The 17610-nt window shown below is 35.9% G+C and overlaps 3 protein-coding genes across 3 annotated transcripts in view; 2 read left to right on the top strand and 1 right to left on the bottom strand.

Annotated features, from left to right (window-relative positions):
* Positions 1–768: 768 nt before the first annotated feature.
* Positions 769–2177, top strand: LOC110373710 (U1 small nuclear ribonucleoprotein A). Its single transcript, XM_021331051.3, has 4 exons — positions 769–991; positions 1221–1459; positions 1551–1813; positions 1951–2177. Exons 1-4 carry the CDS (start codon positions 988–990, stop codon positions 2108–2110), a joined length of 666 nt encoding a protein of 221 aa, XP_021186726.1. The 5' UTR covers positions 769–987; the 3' UTR covers positions 2111–2177.
* Positions 2178–2756: 579 nt separating this feature from the next.
* LOC110373704 (integrin-linked protein kinase) lies at positions 2757–8323 on the top strand. The gene is made up of 8 exons (XM_021331043.3): positions 2757–3036; positions 3722–3887; positions 4373–4557; positions 5046–5215; positions 5495–5640; positions 6137–6373; positions 6799–6987; positions 7300–8323. The coding sequence occupies exons 1-8, from the start codon at positions 2948–2950 to the stop codon at positions 7486–7488; spliced, it is 1371 nt and encodes a 456-aa protein (XP_021186718.1). The 5' UTR covers positions 2757–2947; the 3' UTR covers positions 7489–8323.
* Positions 8324–11128: 2805 nt separating this feature from the next.
* Positions 11129–17610, bottom strand: part of LOC110373706 (F-box only protein 32) — a 30036-nt gene continuing 23554 nt past the window's right edge. The window contains exons 3-8 of the mRNA XM_021331046.3: positions 16417–16510; positions 15910–16099; positions 15376–15557; positions 14789–14881; positions 14269–14444; positions 11129–13993 (exon numbers count right to left, since the gene is read on the bottom strand). Of these exons, the coding sequence (XP_021186721.3) occupies positions 13789–13993; positions 14269–14444; positions 14789–14881; positions 15376–15557; positions 15910–16099; positions 16417–16510 (940 nt within the window). The 3' untranslated portion in view covers positions 11129–13788. The remainder of the gene's footprint in view (positions 13994–14268; positions 14445–14788; positions 14882–15375; positions 15558–15909; positions 16100–16416; positions 16511–17610) is intronic.

Raw genomic sequence — 17610 nt, 5'->3', positions numbered from 1 at the left:
TAAAAGCAGGAAGATTCGAAGTGAAGACTGTTTTTTTTGTATTTCTACTTCATATATAGACTGCTGAGCCATTTATGTCGCCTTTCTTCATTTTTTGGAAAGCTATAACAATAGTACAACAGTTTTAAAATCCATCACCCATATTTTGACTCGTTACAAGAATTCATGGGCACCCTAGTTGTTTGGTTTACGAAAATGTTATTATTAGCTAACCTGTGGAACGATATCTTGCAACCACCATAGGATTCACTTTTGCAAGTAGAAACGCAACACTTTTTCACCATTTTAATAGTTTAAATTGATTTAATACAAAAAAATATAAACAAAATTTTAAATGCTGATTACGCGCCAAGAATGTTCAGGGTTACCGCTAGAAAATAAAAAAAAGCAAAATAAAAATTTATGTTGTTTATGTTTTAATAATAAATACGAATAAATTAATGCGATTGTTATTAATTTGACGACTTACAATTGTTAAAATAAGATAAAAATATAAGTGATTCAATTGTTTTTTGGGAAGACAAAACTTTTGATCACAACATTTTTTTATGCTGGCAAGGTGTTAGAAAGAGACAAACAGCCTCCGTTCGAACTATCCCTCTCGGCTCGGATTTGCCTCTGTGTATTATGCAACCAATTTAGTGCCTTATTACGTTAGAATAGAGTTCATTTTCGTAAATATATATTTTGAGCGTGCGCAATCTTGTTTAGTAATATTATATCTATGGTGGTGTGCCGTGTCTTCAGTCTTCATTCATTCATTCTTTAGTCTATGGTTTGGCTTGTGTTGAATAGGTGTGTGGCGTCGCTTGATATTGTGGAATTGCGTGAAAAATAGTTTTAATACCCTCGTTTAAATTACATTTTGTCAAAATTTAGACCATATACCTGCCGCTATTTCAATAGCATTTTGTACGTGCTGCTGGAACAGCGTCAGACATAGCGGATTAATTTTCATTCTCGGAAGCATCATCACAAACCCTCAAAATGAGTAAGTATTAAGCTTATTTCAAGTGCAGATTGGATACAGTTTAAACAATTTGCCAAAAGTTATAACTGTACCTAATATACAAGTCCACAAAGGGTAAATTAATTGTGTCGGCATAACCTCAAAATTTGTAGGGTTACCTTACCTATTTCAATGTGAAATCTTTTTTCTATGGTGTTTTTTCTTCCTGCTATGTATGTTTTTTAATATTTGTAATTTTATTTTTTTTCAGCTATGGACATTAGACCTAACCACACAATATACATTAACAACTTGAATGAGAAAATAAAAAAGGAAGAACTAAAGAAATCTCTTTATGCTATATTTTCTCAGTTTGGCCAAATATTGGATATTGTGGCGTTAAAAACACTGAAGATGAGAGGACAGGCTTTTGTTATATTCAAAGAAATCTCGAGTGCCACTGTTGCTCTAAGAAGTATGCAGGGGTTCCCGTTTTATGACAAACCTATGGTAAGGATTATAATAGACCAATATTTATCTCTATTCATTGAGAGTTTTAAAGTTATATAATATAATAACCAACATTTCTATACTTTTTCAGAGAATCCAATACTCAAAAACAGACAGTGATGTCATTGCCAAAGTTAAGGGTACATTCCAAGAGCGACCAAAGAGGCCTAAAATGCCCAAAGGTTTGGACGAGAGCAGGAAGAAGAAGAAGGATGCAAACAGAGCTGGTATCCATGGTGGACAGGGTGGCATGCTCAACAATGTCAATGCTGAACAGCCTCCTAACCAGATCCTATTCTTGACTAATCTGCCTGATGAGACCTCAGAAATGATGTTGTCTATGTTGTTCAACCAGTGAGTATTATTTTCTTACCCAGAATGCATGCAATTTAACTTTTATTTTCTGTTTGAACCTGAACCTCATTATTGCATTTGTCTCATAAATGTTACTAGTCTAATAAATTCATTACTAATATAAATACTCTTTACAGATTCCCTGGCTTCAAAGAAGTGCGTCTAGTCCCCAACAGGCACGATATTGCCTTTGTTGAATTTGCTAATGAAATGCAATCTGCCGCAGCAAAGGAAGCCCTCCAAGGATTCAAGATTACACCTACTCATGCTATGAAGATAACATTTGCAAAGAAATAGTTTTATTTATTTATATTTACACTGTACCGATGTATTTTAGTTTTAATAAAGTTTAAGAACTTGAGAACTGTTTTGAGCATTGCACTTCGCCTGAACAGCTCTCTCCGGCTGTGATATTACTGTGATCTTATAATGACTTTTACTTTACCAAGTAAGACCTTAGTCATAAGTTTGTCTTTTACGATAGTGAGTAGACTCATAAACATTCCCTTCCCTTTAAACTCTGTAACCAACTAACTCGAATACAGAGCGATTATTCTGGATCTCTAGCATACTCGTGTTGTATTTATTCTTGCGCAAACGGCCGAATGGATTTCGATAGAACTTGCTAGTTACTAGTGTTAACACAGTTTATATCAGAATAACATAAAGGCTACTTTTATCCGGTCGTGGCAAGAAGTTGCTTTTCGAAACAGGAGAAATAGCGTGCGGAAGCTAAGGAATAAATAAACGTAGCTGTGAGAACTCCAATTAACTACCATTGTGTATAAACAATTTTATGCTGGCAACTCTTTGACTCTAATATGCGGCAAAATTGTATACGCATTATTTTTCCCCCTAGAAAGAGATAGATAAATGACAAAATACTCTTACATAAAAGAGATACAAGACAAGTTTTCATACTGTCAATATTTGTTTGGTAAACGTATTATTTTTGGTGATTGCGAAACTGTCAAACAGGTCGCAGATGAGATGATTTCATGTAATTTACAATAAATTCTGCAATTATTTTATGTTTTTTCCATATTTCATTTGATTTATTTGATAAAAGTGCCTTCTAATCATCCAAGGGTCACTCAAATTAGGCAGTGTCTGTTGTGTTTGTGTTGTTAAAACATGGAAGATATATTTCAGTGGTGTAGGGAAGGAAATGCCTTGCAGGTGCGAGTTTGGCTTGATGATACCGAACATGATATGAATCAAGGGTAAGTAGAGTATATTTCTTAAGAATTAGTCAAATAAAACTCCATACGGGATGTCCAGTTTCCCCGTATTTGGCCATGAGAGAACACGCCCACTATGTAGTCATGGCCTAGTATTATGCGTCAGATTCGTAACAAAAATAATAATAGTCTATGGGTATGAGATGAGATCAGGTATTCGACCTTCGCATAAATACCTTAATTAATATAAAAAGTGATATAGTGCAGGCGTAAATGAGTTATCTGGGTCAAAACTTCCTGCCTATCCTATTTTGGAAATAGATCCTGATCTTATTAGCACTTTGCACTTGAGAATAGGTAGCTAATTAACTTTTTTCCTGTTGTTATGTCTCATGTTTTCAGTATTTCCTGTAAAATATTTCCTTAATGCCTTCTGGATTCATTGTTCTTTATATTACATTGAATTTGTTTGCATCATTGTCAATAATATTTATAATATACCTTATTTGGTGTTGTGATTAAATATTTCCCATTTACTGTATCAGGCTATTTAGCAGAAAAGTATTATATGCAAAATTTGGTCAGAATTTAATTTTAAAGAAGTAAAATACCAAACTTATTAATGTTTCTAAGTTTTTCATTGAAAATTAGCCTCTGTATGATTATTTCTCCATCATTTGTGAATGATTTCTTCAAGTATAATGACTGATTTCTAAAACATTTTCAGAGATGACCATGGCTTCAGTCCACTGCACTGGGCCTGCAAGGAGGGCCACCTCAAGATTGTGGAGATGCTCATCCGCCGTGGAGCCAGGATAAACGTCACCAACATGGGAGACGACACTCCACTGCATCTAGCTGCCGCTCATGGCCACAGACCTATTGTACAGTTGGTAGGTATTTGTTTATCTAGCAAACAATATTTAATCATTTGAAAAATTTAATTAAGAGCTTAATATTGAGAAGGTTCTATAAGGCCTGGTTCCACATCTAGGAGTCATATTCTGTGGCTGACTCTATTTTGTTATTATTATTTGAATTACCTACTATGTTCATAGTACCTACTCCTGGGGAAATTCTAACAAGCTTGACTCAGTAGTTTGACATGTAGGTAGGTTCCAATGAAACAGTCATCTATTTAGAGTCAGTATTAACAGTAGATGATGCATCCTAACTATATCACACACCCATATAAAAACTAAAGTTACTTAAAGTTATTATGAATTATCTAACACTGAAATTATTTTTCAAGCTGAACCAGCATTTAGTTACATTGACATTGAACTTTCTAACTCTTTTGTAGACATATTTGTTATAAAACAGAGTAATAATGCTTTATTTATGATCCATAACACTATTATATGACAAACCATTCCAGTTGCTACAAAACCGCGTGGATGTGAACTTCACGAACGAGCATGGCAACTCGCCGCTGCACTACGCTTGCTTCTGGGGCTACAGTGCCATTGCTGAAGATTTGTTAATGGCCGGGGCTCTAGTGTCGCTCGCCAATAAGGATGGAGACACGCCGCTTGATAAGACTAGAGGACAGCTTGTGCAGAGGTAAGTACTTTTTTTATCATTTGACGACAGAAAATTGTATGAAGGGGATAATATGTGTGCAGAGAAAAAACAAAGACAGACTGTAAAGTGGCTTTCAGTTGCTATACTAAACTTCTTTATTGTTGTTGTTCCATGCTTTATCAGTGTTAATAGATATTACATATTGTCATTATGTAACGGATGGGTGAAGTAGTCATTCAAACAACTCGTTGTTTGAATTAAATGCTTATAAAGATAACAAGAAACAGAAAGGGTTGTTCACGTTCTAGATGTCTAGAGTGTATAAATAACATAAGCAATCTTGTCACATTTTATCACAAATAACACCTGCGTCCTAAGGGAAATCCCGTTATAAATGTGCTATCTAACACTGTAATGCGAAAAGTGTACCAAATCAAAGCTCTTCTAATTTAAGCATATAAACTATTATAAACGAATCTCAGCTTTACAATATTAATTCAAAAAACTCAAAAATCTCATGTACCCAGACTGCACGAGCTTGCAACTCAACAAGGCCAAGATCTAAAGAAGATCCAGTTCAAGGACCAGTCGTGGCTCGGCCTGAAGACCCGCAGCCGTGATGCCACGCTGTCGCGTCATAAAGGCATCAATATCAACGAGCTCTCACTACATACTAGGATTGCTGTTACTCCTTCAGGTAGGAAATACAATTAAGTATCTGTAGAAAAGTGTAACTAATTTTAGTTTGTTGTTTTGACCTATCATATTGGCATGGCATTTTTGCATTCTTAGCTTATCTAAAGGTACCTGATTACAAATACTGTTTAACTTGAGGTTTCTTATAAATTCCAAATAATACGAGATCTCACAGGTACAACTAGAAACCATAAAATTGACCATTCCTAACAAGCATATATCACCGACTAACTTATCAACCGCAATATCTATAAATCCGTATAAAATGCAATATTTCCAGGCGAGACATGGCGCGGGCGCTGGCAGAAGAACGACATCGTGGCCAAGATCCTCGCCGTCCGCGAGTGTACGCCGCGCATACAGCGAGACTTCAACGAGGAGTTCCCCAAGCTCAGGATATTCTCGCATCCCAATATATTGCCTGTTGTGAGTATTGTGAATATTATAAGGAAAAAAAATGTATTTGGATGGGTTATTTGGTGTTTGTATTGTAAAATATAAGGAAATAAATCGATTGTAGGAAGTGCAAAAAATATCATTACGATATAGACAGATCTAACTTTTACCGTACTATATTGGGTTTGGATTCCAGTCTAATCAAAAGCAGCTGAGTATCTGAGCTTTACATGTAGTGACTATCTGTTTGATCTCTTCAATTCAGTGAACCAGACAACTACCTCCGCTTCCTCTTGGTAAGGCTGGTTGCAATGCAACTGAATACCAGTGTTTTAGATAAAGCAACTGTTTATCTGACCTTTTTAACCTAGTTACTCTACTACTATTAGTTTGGTCTTATACAGATCAACCGCGCCAAGCGTTGCTTAACCTTATGATTGATCGGTCCACGCAGCTTTACTTTTGGATGAAAATAACAAAACTGTAGTTCTTTCTTTTTCCTAAAACCTTTTCTTCCTCTCCACAGGTCGGCTGCTGCGTGTCCCCACCATCCCTGGTAGTAATATCTCAATACATGTCGTGGGGCTCCTTACACTCGCTGCTGCACGGCGGCGGCGCGGGCGGCGGCGCCGGAGCCCTAGTGCTCGATGCCACTGCCGCAGCTCGCCTGGCCCATGACGTGGCCAGGGCGCTACGGTATCTGCATGCCTTGCAGACTGATAAAATACTGCCCAGTTATGCGTTGAATAGCAAGCATATTATGGTACGTGTATTTTGAAAATAAATCAACTACCTAGCTATTTCCCAACTCTCTGTTGAGCTCAGCTTACTGTAACTCGGAATACTATTATTTTACATGAAGGAACTGCCTATTTGACCTGCTACCTGGTACCTGCTACCCAGCTACCTGGGCAATATCATACTATTTGGTAGGGCTGATTGTCAGACTCTGGCTTCTGAGTACCTGTAACGACAGTCGAGAATTTAACGTGCCTTCCGTAACAGCGGAAATTGTCATAAGTAGCAATAGGGTGATGATGAGCCCATCCACAGTCAGACCGTGGCAACTGTTGCTTAACCTTATAATCTATTGATCGATGCGCGCGACTGTAACATAGCCATGGGCTCCTCTAAAACAATATCACCGAACTAACCCTTGAAAACAACACAAATATCCATTAATTTCAGATCGACGAGGACCTAACAGCTCGCATCAATATGGCGGACTCGAAGTTCTCGTTCCAAGAGAAGGGCCGCGTGTACGCGCCCGCGTGGATGGCGCCCGAGGCCTTGCAGAAGCCGCCGTCTAAGAGGAACCTGGAGGCTGCTGATATGTGGAGCTTCGCTATACTGCTGTGGGAACTGGCTACTAGAGAGGTATGTATTTTCGTCATATTATTATGCCTACATGTTTTTTTTCTCTAGCTACCATAGCTTATTGGAACTAAACTTAAAAGAACTGGCATAAGAGAAGTAAATCCTTGCTTCCAATTATTTCGTAATTCCGCGCGATATCGATAATCTTGTAGGACAAAATGCGGAAATTATTTATCAGAAAAAAATTACCTCTTAATATCAACATGGTAAAGTTTTAAACATCCGAAACCATTTCATCACTACATAGTATAAAACAAAATCGCTTTTTATGTCCGTAGTACTTAATGTACTAAAATCCAACAAAATTTCCAGATCCCATTTGCGGACCTATCTCCAATGGAGTGTGGCATGAAGATAGCACTCGAAGGCCTACGCGTCACCATCCCGCCAGGCATCTCCCCCCACATCGCGAAACTCATCAAGATCTGCATGAACGAGGACCCTGGCAAACGACCCACCTTCGAAATGGTTATACCCATTCTAGAGAAGATGAAACGCTGAGAAAAACTGTATAAGTACTTTATTTTACATCAGTTTTTGACGAAAATGTTTTCCGGAGATAATGTATTATATAAGGTGTATATTTTAGATGCCACTAGATTATTTTTCTTTTGTATTTCCAAAAAAAAAGTTACTTTTGTGACACATCCCACCCAATATTATCAATTGGTCTTCAAAATATACACCTTGTAAAAATTATCAACTATACTTGGATGGTATAAGATTCATTTTAGTTGGTTAAATCCAAGTATTGTTTATAATAACGAATATTTTTATTTACCAAATCAAATGTACAATTATGTGGCTTTTATTTATGTTTTTTTTTTGTGTTTATATGTATTAATGTTAATTCCATTGTGAGCTGATTGTAAGGTAAATAATTCTGTCTATACTTTACATAGACAAATATAAAAAAATGTGCAACATATAAATATAATTGATCAGGTGCCATGAAATAAATATTAAGATCAATGACTCCCTAATCAATTGCAAAACCGTATTCTAAATATTCTTTTAAAAATATATATTTCTAAAAAATAAGTATATTAATTTAAAATAGATTTATAGAAGCTTTTTTTACTCTGACGAGGTTTTTTCACATTAATTTATTGATAGAGTATTTAAACATCACTAAAATCGTTTTAACTGCCAGTATTTTAAGTGTTGTTTATTACTTAGGTTGTGTTCTAAAATAAACTTACTTTTTGGTTTAAAAATGTACAAAATTTTACAGATAAGTATTGCCTCATGTTTAAACGGTGCTAAGATGGAAACTTTATGAACCAGAAAATTATGAAATAGTTTTAAGACATGCATTATATTGAATACTTTTGTATAACATTCGCAATTTATGCACTGAAAGTAAAAAAAAAAATCTTCCTGATGCATTTCAATAATAATAATTATGTCTCGACTTATCCACTAGAATCTCTGTAAGACATTGTGCAATTTATAATATCGTTGAGATTAATCGCTGTATATTGTAATAAAATGCAACATGTAGTAATTGTAACTAATTTTGTTAACGCTATTGTGAAACGTGCCTTATAACCCGGCCAAATAACTTTATTTGCCTTATGACATTGTAACGTTTATAGATAAGTGTAGATTATTATTATATTTTTGATGGCAAATCAATGTTACAACTTTCATAAAGTTGTTTAATATACTAACGATTTAGTAATATATGTTTGTTTTATTTATTTATCACATCGTTGTCAATATATAAATCCAAAAGTGATTTTACAAATTAAAATAAATCGGTTGGTAGAGCACACCAACGTTGATTTTAGTTTTAGCATAATTATAATATTTTAGTATGAGTACATAAAGAAGTTGCTGCGGGTTGTTCGAAAGAGATACCGCGGTCCTGGTATATAAAAGGCCTACGACAGAACACGACGGTTTTTAGTCAGTAAGACTCAGACACTCCCTCACAGCTAATCCACAGCGGGAGGGGTCATTTGATGATTTTTGACGGCGTTAAAAAAAAAGTACATAATGAAGTTCATCAGAGGAGTAGGTACATAAGGGGAGTTCATAAGCAAGTTTTAAGATATGGGATTACATTATACATAATTATATTACATAAGCAAGTTCATAAGAGGAATACTTAAGAGGACGAATTGGAATTTTTGGCGCCAAGGATGTCAATTTTTCTCAGTAAATACAAAACGGATCAAAATACAACTTGGTTACCTGAAAGTTCATGATATAAGCCTTATTTTGTTAGTTGTAGAAACATGATTAGGTAACTTTTATAACAGAGAAAAATATATCAAACATACCTCTTTTTAAAAAGAGATTCACATATTATGGGCAAACGGGACCGATTTAAGCCTCTTAACTTTTTTAGTAGTTGAGTATATACATACTCTTTAAAATGGTAGTAGGAATTTTTATTAAATTATCATTTCTAAATATTAAAATTACAAAACCATTTTGTCGCTTACGACTTTTAGTTATAAGCTAGCGCGCGTATTGTTATCCTCACCCCGCTCAGACGCTCCGACCCCTTTTGGCGCCTTAGATGCGCGTGCCGGTTATGGAATTATTGTTGACCAATTCCTCGCCTTAAAGGAGTATACAATGTGTCCCGGGGATAAGTGACCGCCCGAATTTTTTTGAATATTTGTACAAAATTAAGGTTAATTTCTTTTATATTTTTGAAAAAATCATTAAAAAAAAATATTGTCAGGCCTGTTAATAACAGGCTTTGCTCTTTTTTTACCGAGTAGGAGTCAAATTTCAACTGACTGTATTTTTGCATTTGTTTGAAATAGCAGCAAACATTGTTCTGAGCTATTGTAGGAAATATCATGTAGTTTATTAATAAATTAAAAGAAAGTGATATTAAGGGGGCATTTATTGGACTTATTTTGGAAAAACTGAAAAAAAGGCGTTATTTTCTTTGAATTTTTATTTTCTTTTTTTTCTAATAAATGTTTTATTACATTTTTGTTATGTTTGATAATTTTAATTGATAAAGTATGATGTCGGCTAGTCAATAAAGAAAAAAGAATTTAAAAAGCTGTAAAAACTTAGGAAAAATAAACTGCAGCACGTCACAGTATTTACTAAAATAAATAAAAAAATCATTAAAAAAAAAAACGAAAGGCGGTAAGTCCCAAATATAAAGGAAATTATCCTTAATTTTGTACAAATATTCAAAAAATTTCGGGCGGTCACTTATCCCCGGGACACATTGTATAAGGAAGTACATAAAGTTTTTGTCACCATCCGACTACGGGATAGAGTCATCTCATCTCGGGACGCGATATTTCGATTTCCTAATACCTAGATAGCGGCACGGGAATAGTTGTTTTATTATTTTTCGAAATGTAGCAACGGGAGCTTCCACAGTCTTCTTAAAATGACTGTTATCCTGGTGTATGCCAGCAGAATCTCGCCCATTTGCCGTAAATTCTAAACAAAGCCGAAGCGAAATCTGGGCAACCCTAAAATATTCGAATCCAAGTAAAAAACCTGTCTATGGTCCCGACGATGATGGCTCACTGTCACTTCTGTCAATGTCACTCACTGACAAGACAAAAAGTAAACATTTGCATGTTACTGGCAAATAATATTTAATTATTTATTATTTGTGGCAATATATTACTCATTTTCGTCTTTAAAACAAAACTGCAATGTCCTACATGTAACCAGTCATCGAACATTTAAATATGGAGCCGGGTAAAACTGGAGCTGCTTCTATTTTGCCTAAAATCACAGACGTGGAATGGAAGCTGGAAGTAATGACAAATACTCCGGGAGTTGGTACTGAAAACTTGCTTTATACTGTGATACTGAAGACGGACGGTGAAGATATCACATTTACTTGTGGAAGTCAACAACTGCAAGACTTGGTATATAAACTGAAGGACTTAGTGAGACACTGCGAAAAAGTTAAAAGTGAGATTGTTTGATGTTTCATAGCTTTTATTCGATAAATTACTTGTATTATATTTGTCATGTGGTGTATAATTTAAGCAGTTTATATTTTCCCAGAAGTATTTTCTAATATATGTAATTCCATGATGTAAAGCTGTTTTAATTTTTTTATGAACTCGCAGTTAGAGTAGTCATCTTAGGGGAGGATTAAATCATGAAGGAGTAAGAACTTGTAAAAAAAACGAGAAAGTCTTATTCAAAATAACTTTATTTCAAAATACCATATAAAGTACCATAGTCAGAACACAAATCAGAAAAAAAAACAATTCCATTGTGTAAAACATAAAGCTGATCACAGATTAACTAAAAATGACTTAAGTGAGTAGGTAAGCTGCATTTTATAATTAACATCTATCACAAAATAATGAACTACAAAAAGCCCACCATATTATGAAGATCACAGATTGTACATAATCTAGAATTTCTAGAACCAACCAGATCAGTACTGTAGGTTGACCAACTCTATAAATTCATGACAGAGGTCTTAACTTACGAGGTTGATATCAAAATAAGATTGTCCATGGTGCACCTCATGTAGTTCCTTCCTTTGCATCTACTCTACAAAGGGTTAGCTTCTTGGGACTATTGAATGTAATTCATAATATTAATAAATATATCTTAAAATATCACAATATCAACAACTACACTACCACAATACAATGAACATTTTGATTATATTGTATTTATAGGAGCTGCATAACAAGTGTGGAAGTAGATTTTTTAGATTTAATTTTCTGGCTATTGAGTGAACAATGATTTTAAAACAATGTTGCATGGTTAAATGCAAAATATTAATGAGTTACTGTGAAGGAGTCAATACCAACAATTAAAAGAAACATTGTTTAAGAAATCTTCCACACAATGCTGGCATCCTAATAAATACAATCTACAACACAAATACACTTAATTTCAGACTTATTACATAATTTTGCATTCAGATTCAAATAATCACAGTGACCGCTTAATTTACTGCGACGGATAGAACTTTGAAACAGTACTTTAGGCCTAACAAACCTTATACAACAGTTTAATTTCAGAAATGAGCTTGCAATACCCTTACAATTTATTATAACATGCAACTATCAATGTGTAATAAAATATTGCTTTACTTATCTATTAGCTGCACACCCATTTACGAATATAGTTTTTGAATCTACGGTTTCACTACTTAATATTGTGATAGAAGTAGAAATACTGAGTTAGGGCCACCGAGTTTGACGAGGCGATGTCTTATGCTACTTGTGAAGGCGTTATGATCTCGTCAAAATCTTGCATATTATTCAACTAAGTTGACTAACTTTCTAATAGACTATCATGGATATAATTTTATTTAATGTGGTGATATGACGTGGAGATAATCTCAAATCATTAATGTGCGTATTAAATGCAAGCACATGGTTAAAAGCAAAGTCATGGTGATAATTTTGTTAGCCATTGGGTTTTCAAAACAAAGGAACATTTTTTACACAAGGTCATATAGCCAAGACGGTTTTTCTGAATTAATTGGTCATAATAGTAACTTGGCCATTTTAAAATTTCAACTAAATTATATAAACCATTTAAACATAACAAACAACACACAGATAAATACCGATTACAACACACTTATACTGATATAATTTTGGTATTATCACATAACTTTTTTTTCATATGTATTAAAGCCTTAATTTTAACTAAATTATAAGCATTAAGTGCGTGCGCAAACAAAAATAAGTGAACAAATTAAAACCCTTAACATAATATACTTATAACAAACAGCTAGTATAACATGTTTTTGGTCACATTCACTGGTAGTGTTGCCAGCTTTTAGAAAGTTATGTTTTAACATCATGCCTCATTGCTACAAACATTTTCCTGTTTTACCCATTCGTCAAGGAAACCAACCCAAGCATGGCAACACTTAACTGGCTGAAAGTACTTATGGCTTATAAAAAACAAGTTTTCCTACTGTACTACTTGTAAATTGTTGCTACTTTAAAAAATCCAATATGAATAGAAAACAGCTACAATGGAACACATTGATTTATCAGTGATAGTTCACAAACCATAGTAATTGTAAATGTTAAAATGATTTACTTAAGCCATAGTCATATGAAATGAGGAATTCAACCCTTCATTTATAAGATCTTATATTATTCACTTATCATAGTTAATTTTATAGAAATTAGTATGATTTTGAATATATTCCTAGTCATGTGTTCAGTTATCATGTAGAGACGGCGGAATAATTAAGTATTGTATAAGTAAATATGTAGTTAGGCAGCTAAAAAATGCCTCTTCCTTTTGAAACATACTCATTATAAAGTAAATCCTTGATAAATGCGTCTAAATTAAATATACAAATACTTTAATTATTTTGCCGTTCATGTGAAAAGAACTGATAATATTTCGAAGTAGGCCTTATGCCCGAGATCTTTGTCAGTCATTGATATTTTAAAAATAAAGGCTGCATTAATAGTTTCCATTTGATATAATATGTATATGAATACTTCATGAAGCACCAATGCATTATGAATCGCATTTAGTTGGTATCTCATAGTAAGATTTATCAAACTGCCCTTTTTTCAATATTTTAGATGAACTCTCTTAATTGTACATATAAATACTGGTATTTAGACACAACACAGATTACTATTGTTCAGTATTTATCATAGCAAATGTGAATATTTCCTCATCACAGTCAGAATACAAAAGGAGTCCCGTGATTGGTTGATTCAGTTTGATCGTCACTGGATCAACCGCAACTTGTGGTCAGGAGCCTTTCTTAATTTGAATTTCCCTGTTGTTTGGGACTACTTTTCTCTACAAACCTCATAGCAGCTTGGTAGTTAAAGAGTTCCGTCGAGATCTTTAAAGTGAGAAGAACTTGAGGAAGGCTGCGGGAGGGACGGGGTGCGGAGGGAGAGGTCCGCCGGCCTCTTTGAGTCGCTCGCGGTACTCGGGGCACTGGTCGGCGATGCACGGGTGACCGAGCGAACGCCAGAACAAACACTTACAGTGCCGACATAGAGACAAAGTTTCTGCATATTGTGCGTCTTCTCGAAGACCGTACATCCTGAAACATTTAACAAATATTACAATTATCTTAGAGATTTTTATGAGACAGTCCAACTCAGAAAACATCGAACATCGGACCGACGTGCACAATGGGCGAATTCTTCAATTTATGTTGCGCTACCCTGCATAGCTATCATGCTATACATTCTCTATCACCTCAAAAGGAAAGGATACTTATATGGAGGAGTAGTAAAGGTCTTCTTTACTTAAGTAAGTGTAGCTGGAATGAGTTGGTTCAAATATTCTATCTCTACCCAATTCAAGGGTACTTACTTTCTAAGCTGATGGAACAGCTTCTTCCAATCGAAATCCTTTTCATCAACGACCTCGTTGTTCTTGGCGAGCGCCGCGTCCGTCTGCTGCTGAGTGAAGTGGAAGTTCACCAGCTCGCGCCAGATGCGCTGTTCGTTGCATACTGAAGCCATCACTGTCCATGCTGATGACGCTGCCTGGGAAGGGATTGTCAATTTTCGATGACTGATTGACTCTTTGTGGAAGGTAGATTTGGGGTCTAATTCAGTGGGGTGGATCTTAAAATTTAGGGTTAATGGACATAATGGAGTTCATAGGGGGGGTATATAAAGGAGTATATAGGGGGTATGTATACCTACACCCCCTATGTACCATTTTATGTAAGTATAGGGAATTAGGTACATAAAAATTGTGGGCATGCCCACAGTGCCCATTACGGGAAATCCTCCTTAGGTAGTGATATTCAAACGAGTATATAGCTATAGATAAATAAATAGATTTAAAGACATACAAGACACCTACGCGTATTAGGTATACTTACATCTAAATCCCTGTGATCCGATATCCTTAAAAGTATCTCCCTGACACACTCCTCAGGCAAGTCATGGAGTTTAGGCACTACCTCTGGTCCCGGCTGTAAACAAAACGCTTTGTTATTCGGACATGCATCTTGTTTTAACTGCTAGCGTCCGAAATGGCCGCCACATTGAGTGCTCAGACCATTTGGAGCCTCGCCAGAATGCCCTTAACAGAAAATAGCTCTAAATGAGCGGTTCCCCGGCGATTGTGCAAGACAGATTGTCCAATTGCTGTCCAAAATAAACGGAGCTAGACTGAATATGCACTATTTATTTACCAACTTGGCTTTAAAATCTTCTACGGTTGTAGTGTTTTTTCTTAAAAGTACCTATCCAGAAAGCAAATTAAGGGGAGGTCGCAAAATTTTTGGATATTCCAATCCAACGTCAATGGGACTGAAATTGAATACAAAAAGTTGGTTTTTACAGGAAAGCAGTGCTATTTCCAAGTTTGAACAATTTCTGAAGTTCAGCTAATTAGGTAGATTCGGGATCCACTTACTAAGTCATTTTTATACTGACTGTTAGAAGCCCTGGCTTATTTCCCTACCTCCTGTATCCTAATACTGTTAGCGATGCGGTTGATCCTGGCGATGGCGTGGTCGTGGTGTCCCCACAGCGCGCGGGAGCCGAGCGGCCGGCCCCAGCACGACCGCTTCTCCGACTCACGCGCAGACGACACCGACATTACGAGCGCGCGGAGAGCGTTGAGGTTCTGTTTTGAGGTTGCCACTGGAATAAGAGATGGGAGAAGACTATGAAGTGGGTAACTTTTCTATAAAGCAGAGGAGAAAAAGCTTTCTCATAATACATAGATATAGGAAGGCACTATTAGGAAGGTGGGAGCACTTTTAACCAAATTAGAGATGCTAATTTTGGGACATTACCTTGCTCATATAAGAACTGATAGATACATAGCATGCTGGCAGTAACATATTTGTTGAAAAAGCATATCATTTACGCTTATAAATATTACGTACAGCACTTTGGAAATGAAGCTTAGGTAGTTATGATCAAATTGAAGAATGACTATGTGTTCAGATTTAGGCGCATATTTCTAGCTAATTTCGAAGCAACTTCTCACCTTGATCAGCAAGCTGTTCCAACATAGACAGCAGCAGTTTCTGCGCGGCCCCCGGCAGGTGGGTGAGCCTCTGCCCCCCCACCAGCAGCTCCAACAAAGCGCAGATGTAGTTGAACCGGCGCACGTCGCGCACGGCTGACGAGAAGTCTAAACGACGGACTGCTTCTGATAGACCGTTGAATCCTGCGATCTGGGATACGACAAGTTTTGGATATTAAGTAGTTGAAACCATAACAGGAGTAAAGTCTTTTTGTTGGTGTCCCATATGTTATGGATGAAGGTGTAGTCATATCATACATAGATATACAGGAAGATCATGATAAGTTATCGCCACTCGTAGACTTTATTACATGCTTGTTGTCATTTAGGCTTCTTACACAACTTCTGGTATCCCGATTTAATATGGCGCAGATTAGCATAGTAAATTGGCATCTTTCTAAATGTAAGTCCATCTCGATAATGAGAAGGACTTTATACATAAGAATCTAATGACTATGGGGTGCTCACCTCTCTGGTACATTTGATTGTGATGTGACAATGGGGAGGTATCCTGTTCACAGCATCGCTTGTGTTCTTATCACTGTCTTCAACTTCTGGGGACCTGTGAACCGAAAGTATAAAGGTACTGTAAAACAAGATATGGATTAAAAACTGGACACAAAATTAGACAGAAGATTCCTCTAAGAATAACCACAACGACCGGTCCTACATTTAGCTCTTATCATATTATGAAACATGTAACATGTATGTATGTAACATAACACGCATCTTTCTAAGAACCCTTCGATATTGAAGCCATTTCCTGCCATCCTTTCCTATACAATAACAAAGTTGACCTTATTATAGAAATATGAGAACCCAATTTATTTCATATCACCCTAAAATACGTATTATCGGTTTAGGTAAGTAAAAGCGGTGTAATGTGAAGACTAGCTTCACATTTTTGCGCGAAAGGACTACATAAATAGCTTGGGGATATCGGATAGGCATCCGAAATATATTCCGAGCAAAATAGGTCAGTAGTAGGTACCTAGTTCGTTTAGCGTGACCCATAAAATATGTCCAGTTTAATAGACCGATGACCACGATAATAATCCATTATTGTAGGGGTCTTAGAATAATGGCCGGCTTAGAGTCATCGCGCGCAGTGCCTTTGTATTCGCTTACACGAAGCGTTCAGATGCAAACGAAGAGGCATAAAATAGAATTGTTTCCCGAATAAAGTCGTAACATTTTAAGCTTGGCATTACCAACCTAAATAAATATTCTGATAAAGGTACAAGTCTTTCATCCCTTTCCGATTAAATAACAGATAAATCTCGGTTACCGATAAGATTCCCGAGGGGTTTCCATTCAACTTATTCCTCTCTTTTCCCGATATTTTCGTGGTCCATTTCAAGTGATCTAACCATCGGCATGCATGTAACTTCTATTGAGTTTATTATCCGAACATAATTTGAGAAAATGAGCATGTTATGTGCATAGTTTGGAAGTAATCTAGTGACAGGAAGTAGGAGTAAGGAAATTGCTTTTCTTGATATAAGTTAGGAACATTTGAGTAATGATATCATGATTGAGCAAAATATTGATGGATGAAACACACGGGAAGAGGAAGTAAGAGTAGAAAATGAAATACATAATTCACTGCCTGCTTCAAGATCAGTTATGATCTAGATATATAGATAAAACGTGTTCTAGAGC

The sequence above is a fragment of the Helicoverpa armigera genome, chromosome 11 (genome assembly GCF_030705265.1).
Source record: "Helicoverpa armigera isolate CAAS_96S chromosome 11, ASM3070526v1, whole genome shotgun sequence".
NCBI classification, from domain to species: domain Eukaryota; kingdom Metazoa; phylum Arthropoda; class Insecta; order Lepidoptera; family Noctuidae; genus Helicoverpa; species Helicoverpa armigera.
The sequence above is the reverse complement of the archived record's forward strand: the minus strand, read 5'-3'. Positions and strand labels throughout refer to the sequence as shown.